Source organism: Rattus rattus, chromosome 2 (genome assembly GCF_011064425.1).
Source record: "Rattus rattus isolate New Zealand chromosome 2, Rrattus_CSIRO_v1, whole genome shotgun sequence".
NCBI classification, from domain to species: Eukaryota; Metazoa; Chordata; class Mammalia; order Rodentia; family Muridae; genus Rattus; species Rattus rattus.
In genome coordinates, this window is record NC_046155.1 from 57,592,825 (window position 1) to 57,613,359 (window position 20,535).

At 42.6% G+C, this 20,535-nt stretch overlaps 1 protein-coding gene across 3 annotated transcripts in view; it reads right to left on the reverse strand.

Annotated features, from left to right (window-relative positions):
- Positions 1-17,018, reverse strand: part of Ccdc172 (coiled-coil domain containing 172) — a 63,885-nt gene extending 46,867 nt beyond the window's left edge. Inside the window, exons 1-5 of one of the 3 annotated variants that reach the window (XM_032895560.1) lie at positions 16,975-17,018; positions 16,574-16,698; positions 16,260-16,345; positions 2,087-2,203; positions 145-310 (exon numbers count right to left, since the gene is read on the reverse strand). In XM_032895560.1, coding sequence (XP_032751451.1) covers positions 145-310; positions 2,087-2,203; positions 16,260-16,345; positions 16,574-16,652 — 448 coding nt within the window. In that variant the 5' untranslated portion in view covers positions 16,653-16,698; positions 16,975-17,018. The other 2 variants (XM_032895559.1, XM_032895558.1) reach the window with 2 other exon arrangements.
- Between the last annotated feature and the right edge of the window lie 3,517 nt (positions 17,019-20,535).

A 20,535-nucleotide genomic window follows, 5' to 3' on the forward strand; every position in this document is an offset into this window, starting at 1 on the left:
AGCAAGTTTTAGACCAGCCTAGGCCACACATTAAATTTCAAGCCAGTCTGTGCGACACAGTGAGACCCTGTTTTAAAAACAAACAAGCAAACAGCACCTGGCGTTCATGAACAGCAGACAGAAGGGGTGACTGTGTACTCATACCCCCTCTCAAAGCCGCTGCCTGGTTTTCTAAGTCAGCCGTCTCCAGCTTGGTATCTTCTTCCATCAAAGCAGCTCTTTTCTTGGTTATTTCATAATTGTCATTGAAGTCTGTAATTTCCTCAATAAATCTTTCCTCTTGCTCTGTGGTTTTCTTCTTGATAGCCTCCTGAAAAGCAAAAATAAGTGAGTGACCAAATGTGACACACAGACTGCACCGTCCTTACACAACTAGAATCTGATAACCTGATGTCGGTGTTGACATTCCTGCTTCCCTCATCACCACAAGCAGCCCCTGCTGCCCAAGGACGTGCTTTAAAGACTGAGGCTGTTCCACAACAACTCCATTTGGAAGTTTTATCTTTACAGATTTGAGAGAGCTAATAACGTAGAAATTCTGACATTTATCTTTATGCTGCGTCTGGGAACTTACTTCATGACCGTACACACTACTTTGTCAATATAATGCACAATTAGGTGGGGAATAACATCAAAATGTGAAAATTACAACCTTTACTCAAAGGAACAATGGCTGCTTACAGGAAAAAGAAAAACCTGATCATCTGAAGCCAAATTATGCAATCATTTCAAAGTTAGTTCTAAATAAGCTTTTGTGTTGTGAATGAAATGTCCACAGGGCATGAAAATATGAATTTAAAAATATCTCTGGATGGTGCAAAAATCTAATTTCCTGACAGCACTAGATACACTGGGTTCTACATTTTTATTGTTGGCTGCATGCCAACTACGTGGAATCACATTTAGAAGCTGGTCATGTCATAAGCTGTATTTTTATTATTCTTAAATATATTTTATGTAATTCCTTTCATCTATTTACTCAGTGTGTGTGTATATGAGTGTGCATGTGTGTGTGTGTGCGTGTGTGTATGTGCATCTGTGCATGTGTATGTGTGGGCATGTGTGTATGTGTGTGTGTGCATGTGTGTGTATGTGTATGTATGTGTGTGTGCATGTGTGTATGTATGTGTGTGTATGTGTGTGTGTGCACGTGTGTGTATGTGTGTGCATATGTGTATGTATGTGTATGTATGTGTGTGCATGTGTATATGTATGTGTGTGTGCACGTCTGTGTGTGTGTGTGTGTGTGTGTGTGTGTGTGTGTGTGTTAAGCCTTGGTGTGAATGTGCTGTGGTACACACATGAAGGACAACTTGCTGGAGTCAGTTCTCTCCTTCCACTGTTGGTTCCAGGGATTCAAATGTCATCAGATTTGGAAGAAAGCACCTTTATCCACTGAGCCCTCTCACTGGCCCTAATGTTGTTTCTTTAAAATGTCAACCTAGGCCTAGTCACATCTCCAAATTTGCCTGTAATCATTCCCGCTACTGCTCAGCCTGTTGACTTTGACTTAAGATAAAAAGATAAACAATATCTTTTCATGCCCATAAATATGCCTACGAGCATAAACCCCTGTTAGGGCTGGAGAGGTGGCTCAGTGGTTAAGAGCACTGACTGCTCTTCCAGAGGTCCTGAGTTCAAATCCCAGCAAGCACATGGTGGCTCACAACCCTCTATAAAGGACTTTGATGCTCTCTCCTGGCATACAGGGGTACATGCACACAGAGCATGCATGCCTTAAATCAACCAACCAATCAATAAATAAATAAAATTTTAAAAAAAATAATAAACCCCTGTCGACTGGAAGCATTAAACTGGGTCCCGACACCAGAGCAATTAAAGGCAGGGCATTCCTTCTCTTGGGCTCCTTACAACTGCACGCAGTTCCACACTTCCTCCTTGCCAGCACAAGTCTTTGCAGCTGCATTGCTGTCCAGGACAGCTTTAAACAGTCCTTAGTGCTTTTCATTTGAATAGTACTGTCGGAGACACAGACAATTTGCCAAGAGTAAAGCAGTGCATATTGAAATGCCTCTGACACAGTTAGGTCACTGGCTGAGGTGCTTCTCGGTGGCTGGAGACTTACGCAGGCTTGGAGCAGTCTGTCCCGCTCACTGACAATCTCACTGCACTGTCTCTCTAATGCGTTTTCACGGGTTTTCAAAAGCTCTAAGAGGAAAGTTTTCTCAGAAAACTGCTGAACCTTCAAAAGGAAAATACAGAAATCAGAATGAAGCCAATGAATACAGATTGTAGGGCTCAGTTAAATGCACAATGACTTCCTGCATGCACTGCTGTAAGTGACTGATAGCAGTGAATCCAGTGTCCTCACTGCTACAGAGCGGGCTCTGGGCTCCTGGGGCACAGCTGGCTTCTTCTTCCTCACCATTCAGCACAAGTGTTAGCTGAGTGCTGCAGCATCTGACCACACTCAGTGAAATCCACTTCTGGACAGCGTGCTCCAAGGAACAGGCTGCTGGTCTCACAATTTATAAGAAGGAATCAGTCACTAAGGCCACTAAACGTGGGATAATATCTACAGCCCAGACCCAAGTTTATGACGTAACTATACATAGAGTAGACGTGAATTTGGTTAAATATCCCAAACCCATTCTGAGAACCCAGCCTTTGAATTTTACTTATTTACTCAGGGGTCTCTTATTTTCTGAGGCTTAGTGGTGGGTAGCCACGTTAGCACTGCCAGGTGGCTAAGGAAGCAAAATCCATCCCAGCCTCTTCCAGGTGCCCAACCAAGGATCCTTACAAACAGGATCGGAGAGCAGCATCCCCTCCCCTTTCTCACAAAAACTTTAACTTTTGTGCCCCACTGTACTCTACAGAGCAAAAGATCTCATGAGCACTGATATTAGGTATTATTCCATTTGGACTTTAAAAGCAGCTCCTTCTGAGACACAAGGTCAAACGAAAGGCAGAGAAACTGAAACAGTTTGTCTGCAGGGTTCGGTCCTGGCCCTCGTGACAATGTGTTGCCTCCAGTTTGCGGCTGTTCTCATCTCTACAGAGAAAAGAAAATGATATAAATTTACCTGAAATTGCAGAAAGCAAATTTATGTGAGTTATAAGACCTTCCTTCTGTGCCCCAGAAGACACTGCGGCAGTGAGGAGCCTGGAGCTCATCCAGGGCCAAAGGCTGTGCCTCAAAGGCATCTGAAATGCTGCATCTGGTAGGGCCTAGGAATACTGGCATTTAGAGAGAGAGCTGAGGTGGAATAGAAACACGATCTTCCGTTTATACAAGGCTGTAGCACAGCCGGCCAACCTCAGTCCTGGGTGCAGTTCCCTTCAACCATATTTGAAGACAGACACCAAGAAAGAGATGGAGATGTGCAATGTGCACACCTGAGGGGACACCTGAAGTGACGGTGGGACAGTGAGGGGTTTCGTGTTGGTGATGCAGAATCAGGAAATGCGGTTCCCAGGCTTTACCATCATGTACAAGCCAACAGGGCAGACAAGGGAAGGATCAAACCATCTCCTCCGTCTGTTTAGTGTAAGAGCATGATACTTCATGACTGTTATACAGATGAGAATGAAATAACCCCACAAGTTCACGACTTTATAATGGATGTTAAATTCATTAGGGGTAAGCATGGGGTTAAAATCCATGTCTCTCAACAACCTTCCTGCTAAATCACAGCATTAAAATGGAAATGCCAAAGCTGCTTCTGAGTAATTCTGGCAATAAAAAGGACTTTAGCACCACTGCACACAAAAATGCTTCAGACACACAGATGAGTCAGCAGTGTCCAGCACTGTGACCCTGGGAACCAACAGTATCCCAGAAAACTGTCCAATTGAGTTACCAAAAAAGAAAAAATTGCAAATGAATCTCATATTTTCACCAAGTATCCTGGGGTGAGGGATGCACAGCCTGCAGGCCACAGGCTGGTAAGTTCTGGTTTAATTTGCTAACGTGCTTCAAATAGTTTGCCCTTCAGAATTGAGATTGACGTCTAATTCTGTTTCTGACATTGATTCCCAGAAGACAGAGTAGAAGGAAGAGAACCAACTGTGCAAAGTTGTCCTCTGACCTCCACACACTCACAGCCACACCCATTCCTGCTTACTCAAAGCCATACACACACACCACACACACACACCACATACACACACACACCACACACACACACACACACACATACACACACACCACACACACACACACCACACACACACACACACACACACAACACATACCACACACACACACACACACACAAACCACACACACAAACCACACACACACACACACACCAAACACACACAAACACACAAAAACACACCCCACACATACACACAAACATACACACACAAACCACACACACACCACACACACACACACACACACACACACACACCACACACACACCACACACACACACACCACACACACACACCACACACACACACACCACACACACCACACACACACACACACACACACACACACACACACACACCACACCACACACACACACAGCACACCACACACACACACAAACCCACACACACACCACACCACACACACCACACCGCAACCCCACCCACCACACCCCCAACCACACCCACACAACCCACCCCCACACCAACCCACACCCAAACACTCTCACCCCCCCCACACACACACAACCCCACACACCCCACACCCACATCCACACACACCCCTACCCCCCCCCACACACCACACACACCACACACACACACACAACCCACCACACAAAACAACAACCCCACCCCCCACACACACACACCACACCACACACACACACACACACACACATAGCACACACCCACCACACCCACCTACAAAACCAGACACACATCCACACACACACACATCGCACATACATACACAAAAACACAGCACACATACCCATCACCCACACACACACACACACACATCACACATACATACACACACACCACACACACACATACCACACACACCACACATGCACATACCACAGACACACATACACACACACACACACACATACACACACATACACACTTTTTTTTTTAACACTTATGGCAACTGAGGGGAAAGCACAACAGAGGAAGTGGGAGAAAGTGGAAAGTCACTGTCAGGACAGGAGATGGGCTTCCAATAAATACACTGCCTCCCAGTGCTATAGTCATTGACAGGTTAGGGTATAGATGAGAGCTGAGATTGAAGACTGGTGCCCTGTCTCCACTCTTTAATAGAACTTAAGGGACAAGCTCTTGGCTTTGCCTGGTTCCTCACCATGTTTAAGTTTTGCCTTCAGAGGCAACAGCTCTCATGATCTCCAGGAAGCTGGCGATTATTCTGCTTTCTCTGTTATCCCAAACAACCAAGAAAACCAGGCCTGCTGATAAGTACAATTTAATAGTTCTTTTAAATATAACTGCAATGATAATTTTGGAATTTTGATTTCTTTAAAAAACACAGGAATATTATGTTTTTGTTTTAATCCCAGGTGTGGGATATGGGCTGCTTCAGATTGCCCACAGCTATGACTCTGATTTGCCTCATGCTCTGGTGGGGACATGATTTTGCCAGCTGCGGAAAGTTTCTGCAATTGTGTGGTGTTGGGAATTCTGGGGACTTTTCAGAGTGTATATAGGTGCTAGGGTCCTGATCAACAGGGTGAAATATTGGTGGGTTTTTGACTGGTTGCTATTGGTAGTGATTTGTTAAGTAGTTGTGCACAAAGAAACAAGAAGAAATGAGATATTCTGACAGTGAAAATCAAACTTGATCCAAGGAACTCAATGCTCTAATCAGCAGGAAGTAGCACTTTATTCAGAGATCTCTTTCCTTTACTCTTTATTCCTTTTCTCTCTTATCAATGTTGGCGAATTGAAAGGGTGGGGAAAGAAAGTGCAGAGGGGTGAAAGAAAGACGAACCCACAAAGTAACCAAAGTCCAGCTACGTGTAATCCTAACAATACTGACAGGGTCAGTACACTACTCACAGAATTGTTCACAGAGGCCACTCACAGGGTCACTGCCTTGCAGACTCCTTACCTCTGCCGTGTTACAAAGTAAGAGCCAAGGCGGGATCTGATGGGAGGAGGATACTGAGACACTACAGACCAAGGCGGGATCTGATGGGAGGAGGATACTGAGACATTACAAACCAAGGAGGGATCTGATGGGAGGAGGATACTGTGACATAACAAACCAAGGAGGGATCTGATGGGAGGAGGATACTGAGACACTACAGACCAAGGAGGGATCTGATGGGAGGAGGATACTGAGACATGACAAACCAAGGAGGGATCTGATGGGAGGAGAATACTGTGACACTACAAACTACTTTCTGAAAAGCAATTGCCAAGCTTGTCACGTTGAGCTGAGACACTGACGTGCCTATGGCGGCTTGAGACACTTAGCTCGCAGTAAACAGAAACTAGAGAAATTATTGACTCTGTCTCCTGAATTGCTTGTGATCTCAAGAGTCAGCATGCAATACAAGGAAAGGAGTGGGAGGTTCCTAATGGCAGAAATACAAACTTCTCTTTCTCACCTCTGTCTGTTTCCTGACTGAAAATAAAAATATTTGTATAAAGCTGTAATGTTGCATTCTAGACTCAAATGGGCAAGCTTTGTCAGAAAATGTCACTGTTTTGGTAAAATTTAGCTTACAGCAGTGCCATCTCCCTTGTTAACTCTGCCTCTCTCCACAATAAAGATTTTTCTTTTTCCTGTTCATTCCTCTTGGATACTGAGCTGACTTATCTGGTGACTAGGTCTGTGTTCAACAGAGCTCTACCATGGTTCTTCACTTCCTTGCTGCCTGCAAGCCTTCAGATACTTAGAAACTGAAAGTGACCAGAGCATGTTATAGATCAGCATTGGGTTGGTCCACAACACTCCTTGTGTAGCTAATGCTGCTAAAGCCTGCTCAGCCTCCAGCAAGCAGCTCTTTGCCTGTGAGATCATCTGCGGAAAGCACAAGAGGCAACTTCACACTAGAGACACAAGGGAGACATGCAGACTTCACACGGCTAACATACAAGGAAAAGCCCAGGGCTCTCACAGCATGACAGAAGCTAACATACAAGGAAAGGCCCAGGGCTCTCACAAGCACAACAGGAGATACTTCAAACACAAGACTGCACCACTGAGCAAGTTGAGAGCAGATATTAAGGCCTTAGCTTTGTTTTTAGAGATAAGGTCTCACTATGTAGCTTTGGCTGGTGAGGATCGCCTTATGTAGACCAGGCTGGCCTCAAACTTATAGAGCTCTACGTGCCTCTGCCTCTTCAGTGCTAAGACTAAAGGCATATACTACCACACCCAGCAACCTTTAGCTTTTTTAAAATACATTAGTGTGTTTCTAAATCAGTTTTCCCACTATGGCACAGTAACCCTCATGTGGCAAGCAAGAACGTTTCAATACAGGCAACCATGCCAGCATTTCAGCCCTTAGCAATAACTAACAAAAGGTCCAACATGAAAAGCTGGAATCAGGAAGCTGTTACAAACTCTGCAAGTTAGTAACACTGTGGCTAACTCTGTGCAGACACTACTCTTTTGTTTATAAAACTAACTAATTTCTAATACATAAGTGATAGCATTTTGATAGTTTAGACTGTAACAATCTTTCTGGAAGATATTCTTAAAAACCTTAAAAATATGTCTTCATTGACACAACAGTTTGAGTTGTATTTGTTATCTTAGAAAACAACCAGAAAATTCAGGGCTGCCATCCATGTGTTAATGGCAGGATTTACTGAAATAACAGTGCATACTTGTCAGTAGAAAGTGAGCTAGCTAAAATATGGCTAAGTATTTACTGTAATATGATGAAGCTGTAAAAATTGCTTTAGGTCTATATCCACAGAGAGACCCTAAATATGAAAAAAGAAAATGCAAATTATTTAAGGAAAAATAAGCAAGTATTAAATAATGTAAAATAAATAAGTGAGTGAATGATGGCGGCTGGAGAGCCGTTTCAGAAGCTGAAGTAAATACTGTCCTTGCAGAAGACCCAGCTTCAGTGCCCAGAACCTACACTTCTTTGGCCTATTTCCAAGTTTTGGATAGTTTTCATGACAGGCATGATAAGGCTTTCCTTGAAGAATTATAGGGAAAATCCAAGCTAATTCTAAGTTATGTTCCATGAGAACCTTCAGAGTCTTGAGTTACAGTCAGTTGTACCTAACTGAAGATATTTGATGGCCATTCCTCATTAGGAAAGTATCACAGGCTAGAGACACGACTCAGCTGGTCAGAGCATTTCCTGCTCTGTCAGAGGACCACAGTTCCTTTCCTAGAACTCAATCCAGGTGACTCTCATCCACCCTGGGTGCCGCCTTCTGGCCTCAACAGCACATACACACATGTGCACATGTCTACACACAAGCACACACACACTATAATAAGAAAGTATATAGATAAACACACCTGTACTCTGTAATTTATTTACCAATAATTCACAGTGTGGCCTAGACTTTGTCAGTGAATGTACATTGAATGACTAGAGGTGAGATGGTTAGGAGATCTGAGAATCATAATTAACAGATTTTCTAAAGATTCATAATCACAAAGTCGCCCTGCAAGTGTATATCCTGGGCTGCAGCTGATGAGGCTGCAGACTCAAACTGAATCTCATGCTCTCCTTAAATTGAGGCAAAACACGACTGTTTTTTTAAAGTATTTTCTTCTTGGTTCCAGGAGACTTTTTCTGTTCAAAGCATTTCTGACATTTCATGTTTTACAGTTTATTTAGGGCACTTCTTCTGAAAATAGGAAGGGAGGCAGAACCTGAATTCTACAATTAGAGCAGCTGAGTGGATGCTCCACTCTAGATGCTCGTCATGAAGCTGGCGTTGAGTGGTTTACAACCTCCTGCGTCAGAAGGGCCAATGTGTGTGTCATTACGTTTGATCTACAGTGCCATTCTAAACATTCTTTGGATTTTCCAATAATCATCAAGAGAACATTAAGATAAAAGAGCCTACTAAATGCTATATACATATTTTCTTTAATCATCTCAGCTCTGTGACCATGAAAAGGAAGTGCAACTTCTCCTTCCGTGTGCAGCCAGGCCTTCTCACAAAAGAACCAGTCACAAGCCTAGCATTTATCAGGCTCCAATGCCAAGAACAAGTGGGCCTTCAGTAAGTGTCCTTAAGGAATAAGAAATACAATCCAACGTAAGGCACCACCAATACCCACAAAGATAGCATTTTAAAGTCACCAAATTAGAGGAGAACATGTGTTAGCAAACACAAAAGCATGTGATTGTTTTGAAAATCAGCTGACATCTCCTGAAGAAAAACAGAAAAAAACAAACAAATAGACAACAATTCCAATGGTCCTGTAAGTCCTAACAATTCCACTCCTAGATGGAGTGTTCAAGAGATTTGAAAATATGTTCATACATGCACTTGTGCACAAACACTCATGGCAATGCTATTCAAAACAGCACAGTACTCTGAGTCGTCCAACTGGCTCACAAGCCAGAGTGTGTGGATACAAGGAACACTGTTCTCATGCTTCAGCATGATACAGTGGCAGGCTGGAAACAGAAAACACAGAGCTAAGTCACAAAATGCTACTACTGTGTACCTGCTGTGTGCTTCCAATGCTAATACTGTGTACCTCATCAATAAAGCATGTCCAGATGCAAAAGACACAGACTGCCTAGAACCTGGACTGTGTGGAGCTTGGGGGCTTAGGGGGAACACGGTGACTGCTTGTAGATGTGGTGTTTCTTTATGGAAGATGAAAATGTTCTAGAATCAATGATCACAATAATATCTTGTAAAAAAATTATGTCACTACTAACTTTTAAAAATGTAATTTTTATAAAGTTACCTAGCAGCTACGTTCCACCCTAATCTTAAGAGAAAAAAACAAGGCATGATGTACAGTTTAACTGCCCTGTATACCTTCCCTGATTAAAGTTAACTGCCTCTGGGACAGTGCTACCTTGATGTGCGATTCATCGTCCCGTGACTGTCACAGCCCTTTGCTGTATTTATGAGCCTCGCAGGACAGCCTGTGCTCTGTGTGTGTAGCCCTGCTTTCACAGTGACACCGTGGGTACAGGTTGCTCTTTAGCACTCTGTGTTCTGGAGATGAATTGTTTTCAGATCATTCAGTGGCTTTTTAAAGTGACCGCTGACACCCGAGGTTCTGAAGCCATGTGCCTCACAACAGAAGCTAAGTTGACCTTTGCCCCCCTTTCTATCAGTGCAGTGTGGGCTGTTCCAGGTACCCACACTGCCATAGTTATGTATTCAGAGGAAAGTGCATTTTATAACCTAAAAGGCTTTCTTAGGTGAGAGAGAATTCAGGACAGGGGCGAAACATGCATGCAGTGAATGATAAACACCCGTAGTTAAGGTGGGCCATTTTAGACACCTGCAGGGGTTTCTACAGGGTCACTCTGACGTCACCACTGAACCCTCTTCCACAGACACTAGCTATGGCTGCCTCCGTGACACATATTTCTCATTTCCTCACTGAACAGTTAATGCTGTTCTGAAACCTGGCCCATCCTCCCTGAACATGAAGACCATTACTGGTTCACAGATCATGGGAGAATAAATCCTGTCTATTCGATAGACGGTGGGAATGTCCCTGCCGGCAGAGTAACCTGGGAACATCCTTCTCACTCTGATTCTAAACAGAGAAGCACACGACCTTAGACATGAGTACTTAGGAGGGAACACAAGGGCAGCCATGAATTTCACTGTTTTACTTGACTAATACAACCCCAGTTTTGTTTGGTGCCAATAATAAACTCCTAAACTCCTAAACAAAGTGTTTTGGGACTCTGGGTAATCCCAGGAGGTTGGGACAAATGGCCTAACAAAGGTTCAAGGACCGTCTAAGCCGATGTTGATTTTAAGGCCAGTCATAGTTAAAGACTGAGATCCCGTCTCTAAGGAGCAACTTACTTCCCAGCCAAACTAACAACAGCAACGAAATCCTACACTCTCCTGCCAGTGTTGACTACAGAGCTCTAATCTGCAGCAGCAGGTTGAAATTTCTGAAGACCTTCCATCCTAAAACCTTTCGGTACCAGGATGCACAGAGGAGAAGCGACTTTTGGTCTTGGTCTTTCTCCTTGCAGGCTAGATTTGGGAAGACCGCAAAGGACCTGAACAGTGCTGAGGGAGGGATGGGCCGGCAACCACAGTGACAAGGGCAGAATGAACGGAGGCTTCCTGATCTCCTTTCGCAGCTTTAACAAATGGCCTCTCTCGCCCCTTTCAGACTTGTTTATGTGAGAAGAGCAAACCTAAGCACTATTGAGTGAAGCCACAAGGGTTAGAGGTTATAACCAATAAAGCCAGGAATCAATGCTGGGTTCCCAGTTAAGTCTGCAGCACCCAAAAGTTACTAAAGCAGAATTTCTGCTATGACATAAGCTGACAGAGTCCTCTGGTTTTAAGTAAATTTTAATCAACAATAAAACCATGTAGAAGCAGCACAGAAAATTTCCTCTAATGCATACATTTCACCTCGGCTAAACACTTGCATCTCACAACTATAAAGGACAATGATTCCTGGTGCTGTTCTCTCCTTGACATGGTAAGTCTATACCAAAGCATGATTTCTCAAGTTCTGAGAGGCAGGGTTCTGACTTCACCAATCAGAAGGCAGAACATCTACATTTTTAAGTAAAAATGTAAATGGGCCATTTTGCTACTCCATTCCAAAATATTTTCTTTAAAATTCATAAAACATTATTCTATTGTTCTTGAGATATTTCTGAATACGTAAAAATAATATTAATCAGACTGAGCAGGTCCTATTTAGGAATGTATCTACATACATACATATATATATATACATACATGCAATAAAGAATGGTCATGAGTATGGGATGGTTCAGAGGAAGAAAGGGAAAGGGGACTGTTGTAATTATAACTGCAAAATTAAGGAAGTTAAAAAAAGACATTTATCCAATAAGTGGAAAAAGGAAAATATGTAAAATATGCTAGTACAGCCTAAGCCTTCCCTGCTTTCCCTCTCATAGGAATATGGCACAGCACTGGGCTTATATAAGATGCTTAATAAAAACTACTCAAATTATAATTACATACCAATTTTCACATATAAGAAACTCAGTGACTTGCTTCTGAGAAACTACAATAGTTTTACAAGCCTCAATTTTAGTCTCGGACATCAACATAGACGACTGAGGTTTGAGGCACCTTGGTAAGCCTCAGTGTAGACCACACCGTGCTCCCACTCTCAATGCAGACCACACCGTGCTCCCACTCTCAGTGTAGACCACACCGTGCTCCCACTCTCAGTGTAGACCACACCGTGCTCCCACTCTCAGTGTAGACCACACCATGCATTCTCAGTGCAGACCACACCGTGCATTCTCAGTGCAGACCACACCATGCTCCCATTCTCAACGCAGACCACACTCTGCTCCCATTTCAGTGCAGACCACACCATGCATTCTCAGTGCAGACCACACCGTGCTCCCATTCTCAACGCAGACCACACTCTGCTCCCATTTCAGTGTAGACCACACCGTGCTCCCACTCTCAGTGTAGACCACACCGTGCTCCCACTCTCAGTGTAGACCACACCATGCTCCCACTCTCAGTGTAGACCACACCATGCACTCTCAATGTAGACCACACCAAGCTCCCACTCTTCCCTTTTCACAGGCCAAGCTTAACCAGGCGCACTGTAGCTGTCCACGTCACTTAAAGCACTCCTGTGATCTGAGACTGCTTGCTCCCATATATTTCATGAGACTCATCCAGCCCTGAAAACAGATGCTATCATTCAAGTTCTAATTGCAAGCTACCTAGGTTCTACAGAACAAGGGGGGAAAGAATACTGCACTTCCTAAATACGCTTTTTGACTTCAAGCAGTTCCCTAAATGTAAGCCCAAATATTTTTTGAGCGTGTGAGTATACAAGAGCTCAAGTGTTGTTCTAGTGTCTCCTCATGCTGCTTGTTTGATAAATGGGTCAATAAACACCAAGTCAAATGTCCAAGTAAATATATTTTCATTGTTATTGGCAGACATATAATTAACTCCGAGGAAAAAGAAACAGAGAATCAATTTATGATTACTTCTTTAGCTCTTCCCATTACTCATTTACTTTATCTTCTTAGTTCTATGTTTAAATCTTAATACACACGTACCATCTTGACTCTAATTATAAATCAAATTACCTCAATTAGAAATCAGTGTTGTATGAACTGTGACTCACATATGCTAGTTTTATTAGTAAAATACAATTATATTATTACCCATGCATATGAGCTGATTAAAAACAAATGCACATTTATGAGCCTGTATTAATTAGCAATTTCATGAATGCTTTTAAGTAATATTAGATATTTGCTATGTTTTCTCTAGCACAAACAATTAAATCAACATTTTCTTTATACATGTGTAGTATCAACACTACATTTCTATTTTCAGGTGAAATAGGCTGCTAACAAAAGATATTATACAGAATAATAATTTGTCTTGCAAAGGAAACATTACAAAGAAAAAAACATCTCATTTAATTTTTTTTCCTTTTTTTTTCTTTTTCTTTTTTTTTCTCTTTTTTTCTGGAGCTGGGGACCGAACCCAGGGCCTTGCGGTTGCTAGGTAAGCGCTCTACCACTGAGCTAAATCCCCAACCCCTAACATCTCATTTAAAATGAAACATTTCCTACCTGTCAGGTCAGTATCTTCACCAACCCCAGAAAAACACACTTTATACAACTTACATAAGTGATCTTTAAAATGTCACCCCAGATGCAACACTTCAGACATATTATTTTATGTCGTGGGGAAAAATGTTCAATGCAAGCTCAAGAATCTGTTTTAATAGAGTAATATTTTCCTTAACCAATTGTTACTGTGGTAGTTATTTGGTTTTCTATTACATACCATGAACAAATCATTTAAATGATGTCTCAGCTTCCTTGCCTGTAAATGGGGAATGATTACTCCTCCTCTCAGAGTTCCTGTTAGAACTAAAGGGGTTAATCAGCCCTTGAATAATACCCTGCACGTGGGCACTTAGCTGCTGAGACCCTGGGAGTAGGGAGAGGTTGAATGCCCCACACCACCCATGTAGAGTATTGTGTGGTGTGTATACATGTGTGTGTACATGTGTGTGGGGTGTGTGTGCACATATGTGGGCTGTGGGGGGTGGGACATGTGTGTGTGTACATGTGTGTGTATGAGTGACGTGTGTATATGTGTATGGGTGACATGTGTCTATGCCTGCATGTGTATGTATGTGGTATGTGGTATGTGTGTGTGTATATTTGTATATGGTATGTGTGTGCATGTGCATATGGTATGTGTGTGGTATGGTGTGTATGTAGTGTATTGTGTGTGATATATGTGTGGTATGGCATGTGTGTAGTGTGTGTGTGTTGTGTGTGGCATATGTGTATGCATGTGTATGGGGGAATGTGTGCTTGTGTGTGTATGTGTGTGGTGTGTGTGGTGGTTATGGTATGTGGTGAGTGTGTGCATGTGTATGAGTGTGCATGTTCCTTTTCTTCTGTTGACTTCTATTTGCCAACCCAACTTTCAAAGCATCTTAAGTCTTCTTCCAGGGAAAGACAGCTACATGAAGGTGCTGTACACCTTTGCCCATGCCACCAGGATTCCCCACTGCTGCTGGCCTACTTTCTCTTTTACTCCAGAAGTAAGAGCTGGGCTCAATGAATACTCACCCCACATTCTGTCTTAAAGGATAGTTTCTTTTAGTTAAGGGGCAGAGAGGAAAGGTTGGTTGGTTGGTGGGTACTCAGAGTTAGGAGGGATAAAGGCTGGTATTCGACTGCACAGCAGGATGGCTACAGTTAACAACCTAGACGACGAACTTTGAAGATTTATAATATTTTCACCACAGTCAGGATAAATGTTGGCACGGATATATTAACCTGGAGCTGAGCATTACAAAATGCATAACAAATAACATGGAAGCCATAAACATGCCCAACCTTTATTTGTCGAATTATCAAGACCAAGCTCTCTTCTTGTTACTGGCCCTCAGTAGTGAATGCACCCGTGTACAGTGTTGGCTCAGCAACAGATACCAAGAGAATAAAGGTGAATTTAAAACAAAACTAAGTACGTTCCTCCCAAAGAAACAGGGGCTGCAAACAGGAGCGCATGTTGACACTTAGATTTTACAGAGCTGTCCAGGGAGGGTTTTATGATGCATGACAGGATGCAGAGAGAAGAGAGGCCGTTCACCAGGTGGTGAATGGGCAAGAATTGTTTTATCCACAGGAAAATGAAAATTCCTCACAAATATACGCTGTTACTAGAGTAATATAATGTATAAATAAATTTATAACTTACATCCCTTTTACAAATTTATATTTAATATGTGATAAAATTAAAAATGTATTAACAAAAAAAAAAAGTCTGAGTAATCAAGTCACTAGACTGCCTCTATGCACTGCTGCCTTAGTTCACCTTCAGGTGTGGGGACATTACTATTGGACACCTGATTCCTCCTTCCAGCCCAAGGCCTCTAGCTCTCACCATCTTCACTGTCCATCCCCATCTCTGTGTTCAGAGCACAAGGAGCTCCCCTAACAGCACATTCACTGCCCCTCTCTGGTCAAATCTAGCAACGTTTCCCTCCCAACTCTACTCCGCCGCCCTCTGCTGGCTGTCCAGAGTCCTCTCTCAATGTGCCTGGGGAAGAACCGCCCCCTCTTTGCTACAAAGGGTCTCTCCTACTAAGTCTCTTTTCTCCCTCAAAATTCTATCCATAGTTCAACCACTTCCTGAAGCAGCCAGGCTCCCTCGGTCCTTACTTTTTAAAAGGCGGAACTTTACAAATGCGGCCAGAGAGAGAAATGAGAGAAAAGATAACTTAGGATGAGGCGCGTCCAAAACTGTGGTAGTGAGTTGAAAAGCAGAAAGCCATCATTTGAAAGACACATACGATCCCATTACACCCACGGAGCACACTTAAATTACTTACTGTCTGACATTTATATGCTGCCCTGACTACTTATTGAACAATGATTCTTCCAATGACACTTCTCCTTATAAACATTAACCATCCCACAAAATGGACGGGGAATCCGTTAAGTCTGGATTCCTCCGGGCCACTTCCTGTTAAAAACCAAAGACCGTGGACTCAGAACTTTACACGCCAGACAACGCTGAACGACAGAATACAGCTGCTGAGTTTCCTAGTTGATGGATAAGTAGTTAGTAAATTGCTCCCCAAAGCTAAGTCCAGACACTTCCTCAAGTGATACTTAGCATGGTCTCTGCATCCATACCTTGGATTCCAACTTGATCTTTTCTTCATTCAGATCCTCTGTTGCTTTCTTAATTTTCCCGCGACATCTGGCAATTTCTGACCTCACTGTAATACCAACAAAATCTTTACTGGCCTCCGCCTTTCTGAAGCCTCCATCACGGCAGCACTTGGCAGGTGAGTTTTCATCTGTCTTTCTGTCCAGGTTGCAAACTCCACTTACAGTGCCCCCTTCCCCTCCAGTCTGTGGGGCAAACACCCAGGTCCAAAAGCCAAATGCCCCCCAAGAGCAAACCCCAGCTCCAAAAGCCAAATGCCCTCTAAGGGCAGGCCCACCTTCCCGCATCACTCTGCGACTCTCCTCGGCCTGATGCTCAGTGAAGATGATGTGCTGAAATAACGACTCCAGACTCATCTCGGGCCGGCTCACCCTTAATATTTTATAAGTGAGTCTGAGGATCCTGGAAAAGCACAATGAAGAGGGTTGTCTGGCTGTTCCCTGCCTGCACCACCCACTCTTGCCCAGCAGAGCCCCAGGGCAGGAGCTCTCGGCCTGTTCCTCCATGCTCGCCCACAGCCCGGCCCGTTCCTCCTCCATGCTCGCCCACAGCCCGGCCTGCTTCTGTGCTGGGTGCAGCCCCCCCACAGAAAAGCCCTGGGGGACAGATACAGTAACTTTGGCTGGGGGCATGCTTCCCCTTCCCAACCCCCTCGCTTTCCCAGGAAAAGATGCCCACAGGCAGAGGCTGGCAACTGACGCCCCCTCAGGTGTGTACAGCGAAAGTGGCCTCCACCCGCCTCGCGAGAAGTCATCTACGGAAGCCTGGTGGGGCCAGTCTGCAGCGACCTGCGCTCACGGGTTAGGGGTCTTTCTAGAGGTGGGACTCCCAGTCTCCAAGTATTATAAAGTGCAAAGTACCCGTGATTCTAAATATAAACTTTTGCAAAGTCGTATCCTCGGAGGCTAGCAAAGACTCCTACAAATGTACAATGTCTGACATTCCACCGTAATCATTCCTTCGTAATCAAAGCATATCTTTTTTGTCTGCCCCGAAATTAATCATTGCCTTTTGTAATCAAGCCTTGGTAATATTAACACTTCGATATCTGCACAATGTGTGTCAGAGACCAAAGTGGTTGCTAATTAAGGCTTAAATGTGAAAGGCACCTTTGGGACTTTTGCATGAGATTTTTTTTTTAATTAAGAAATATTTTCAGTTTTGGTAGGTCAAAATATTGACATTGTAATAAACATCTGACTTTACTCTGAATGTAAAACTGACACCGGCTAGACTTTTAAGAAGTAACTTTTAATGTGAAAGTTTGAATGTGCTTAAAATTAAGTAAAATGAAAATTTTGTCACATACAATAGGCTTAATTAATAGCCCACTATGCCACAATATAATCAGTTATAAACTTTATACTATATTTCTACCTTAATTTTCATCTGGTCATGTCTGCATGAAGTTTAATGTTTGAACTATCAGAATATACACTGAAATTTGAAATAAAGTTAAAAAGAATTAATTACTCAGAGCTATTCAGAAGCTAGTACTGATGAAAATTTTCCCACTGTCTTTTGGGTATCCCTTGTTGACAAGCACTTTTTATTTAAAACCTTGAAGTCCCATGAATAAGGAATGATAACATTATTTTGTTACTTGTGTTTTGATTATAATTAGTAGTTCAATATTTATTATTTATTTGCTAAGTGCTCACTTTCTGAACACACTACGTCTATTTAAGATGATTTTGACATTTCTTTTCTAATATAGTTAAGGTGACAGACTGACAGACTCAAAATATTCCAGTAAAAATGAGGTCACCGAGCTACTTAGTTGAGTCACTATCTGAAATCTTGATGTGTATTCATTCTTTTAGTCAAGCCAATTATCCTATTAGAACTATGTTTTTGTTACTTGAAGGGCTATGTAACTTGTCCACTCTCAGGATGGCTAGAATGTAGCCAATTCAGGATTGGAATCCTGTGTCTCAGGAAGAGGCATACTTTGTACAGGAAAGTAAATGGAGACCAAGAAAATGGGAGTTGAGAGCCATGGATTCAGCTGTTATTTTCTTACCATAACACAAACATAGTGGACTTTTGCCATTTCATTTAAAGCTCTCCATGAATGTACTTTGTACCTTTATAGTCAGTCCTCTGATGCATGTGTGCATGTGTCTAGTTCAGATATAACCAAATTCTTCCATGTACTCAAGGATGGGAAATGACCGTTATTGTGCCTAGAACCATTTTCTTTAAGCACTCCTGTGGAGGTTCTTGAACTGTATCACAAATGCCATCAAAGGTAGAAGCTTTTCGAGATAGACTACAAGACTAATAGCATCGCCCCCTTCAGAGTGATTTCCTGTGGGCTTGCATGGGGGCCGTTCTCACAAAAAGGCAGGTTTCCAAGAACTTGATACTTTTTCAATGTTACAGCTTTATGAGTTGCACTCAAACTCACTCTGTTATTTAACATGCTCCCGTCTGTACTGAAACTTGGCAGAGTGGATTCTGGAAAGCCATTGGAAGCCCTCCTGCCCTTCTCACACAGGAGCACAGAAGAAAGTCACTGGAAATTCGAGAGGAGGGTGATGGGGAGAAATGTCACTGTCAAGTTCTTCCCATCCCACAGCACTCTAGTGCCTTTAAATCTTGGTAGAATCTTCTTAGAGGTATTACAACTGCAGGCATTAGCTATGTTTTAAATTTTAATTTTGTTTACTGAGGTGCGTATAATTATGCAAGCCCACAATTCAAACTCTACAGTTTTCATAATAATGAATTAAAGTAACATCAAATTAAGATATTAAAATCTAACTTTATTCATACATTGTGAATAGTGTTAAGACTTTTTCCCCTCTTATAGCAATGTATGCTGATTGCATCTCATAATGTACAGAGCAAGAGTGGTATTATTTAAATTTATGCCAAATAAAAATGGTATATGACATGATAAAGCTTTGTGGGCATACTACTTTCTGAAAATGTATCTTCTGAATCTAAAAATGGGAAATGATTCATCCGACAACTGTTTAATGAGCTCCTGCTTTTCATTCAACATTCATTCAACAAATATTACTGAACAGTTCCTATGTAGCATGTTAGAGAAACAACTGCAAGATTTAATAAAAACAGCTACATTAAAAAAAAAGTTCTTTCTCCCCCTGGATAATTCTAACCTCAATGGAGAATTATTATATTTTACAGCATTTTGGCAGCAGGATAAACAATTGCTCTCAGATGCTACGGCAGATGTTCTTTAGAAAGGAAGCCAGTTATTTGCATTATGACGCCCACACATGATTCTCAGACCTAAACTTCCCATCTGTGCACATTTCAGTGAATTGCCTACCTTTGGAACACGAGTGAGGATCCCTCATTGTCCCTGCCCTCGGATGCTTCTCTCGATCGCTTAGCACCTGGGCTGTGCAGACATCAATAATTGTTTTGCTAGGAGGCCTTATACAAGGCTCTATTGCTCTTTGATTTAAATGTGTCTCTTCCTCATTCTTAGATTGATGACTTTCCTAACCCAGGCTTCAGAATACCCACTAGCCGGGGGCATGTGTGTCGCAATGAAAGGAGGGAAAAGTAATTCATTTATTTTATGTTTTTCTGAGGGCATCTACCATAAAGAAAAAATTATGGGTTTAACTAAGTTGAATTACCATTCATTGAGTGTCTACTAAGTCTAGAGTTTTCCCCTGGGTATTAAGAAGGCTACAAAGTTGGAAAGATGCCTGCTCTCCTCTCCTGGAAGGTCACCGTCAGTCAAATGGGGTAGGGGTTAAACAAATAGCTTGAGAATAAGGCTCTAGGTAATATTTTCACACCTGCACTTTCAAAACATGGTAGAGGAGAGGTGATATGTCTGGTACAGGCAATCTAGGGAGAGTTGCCAATAGAGAGAAAAGAAAGGGAGAAAGTTTAGTAGAAAAGAAAAGGGAAAGGCAGAAAGACATATGGGACCAGCATTAGGTGTTTTGCATTTTCACGAGTCCATAAAGGTTATTCAGTGCTTCCAGTGTGTGAGTGGAACGTCCACATTGATGTGCAGAATGAGTTGACTCCACTGGGTTGGAAGCAGTAAGGGAATGGGACTACTGGCTTGAATATTGAGTAGTGCGCTGTCTTAGTCCATTTGGGCCACCATCACCACATGACACAAGCTGGGTCGCTTACATTGGAAATGTATTCCTCACCATTAGGAAGCAGTGAAATCCAACATGATGGTGTCTGAGCACTCAGGATTGGCCTGTTTCCTAGTTCACGGACACCTAGTGAACTCTC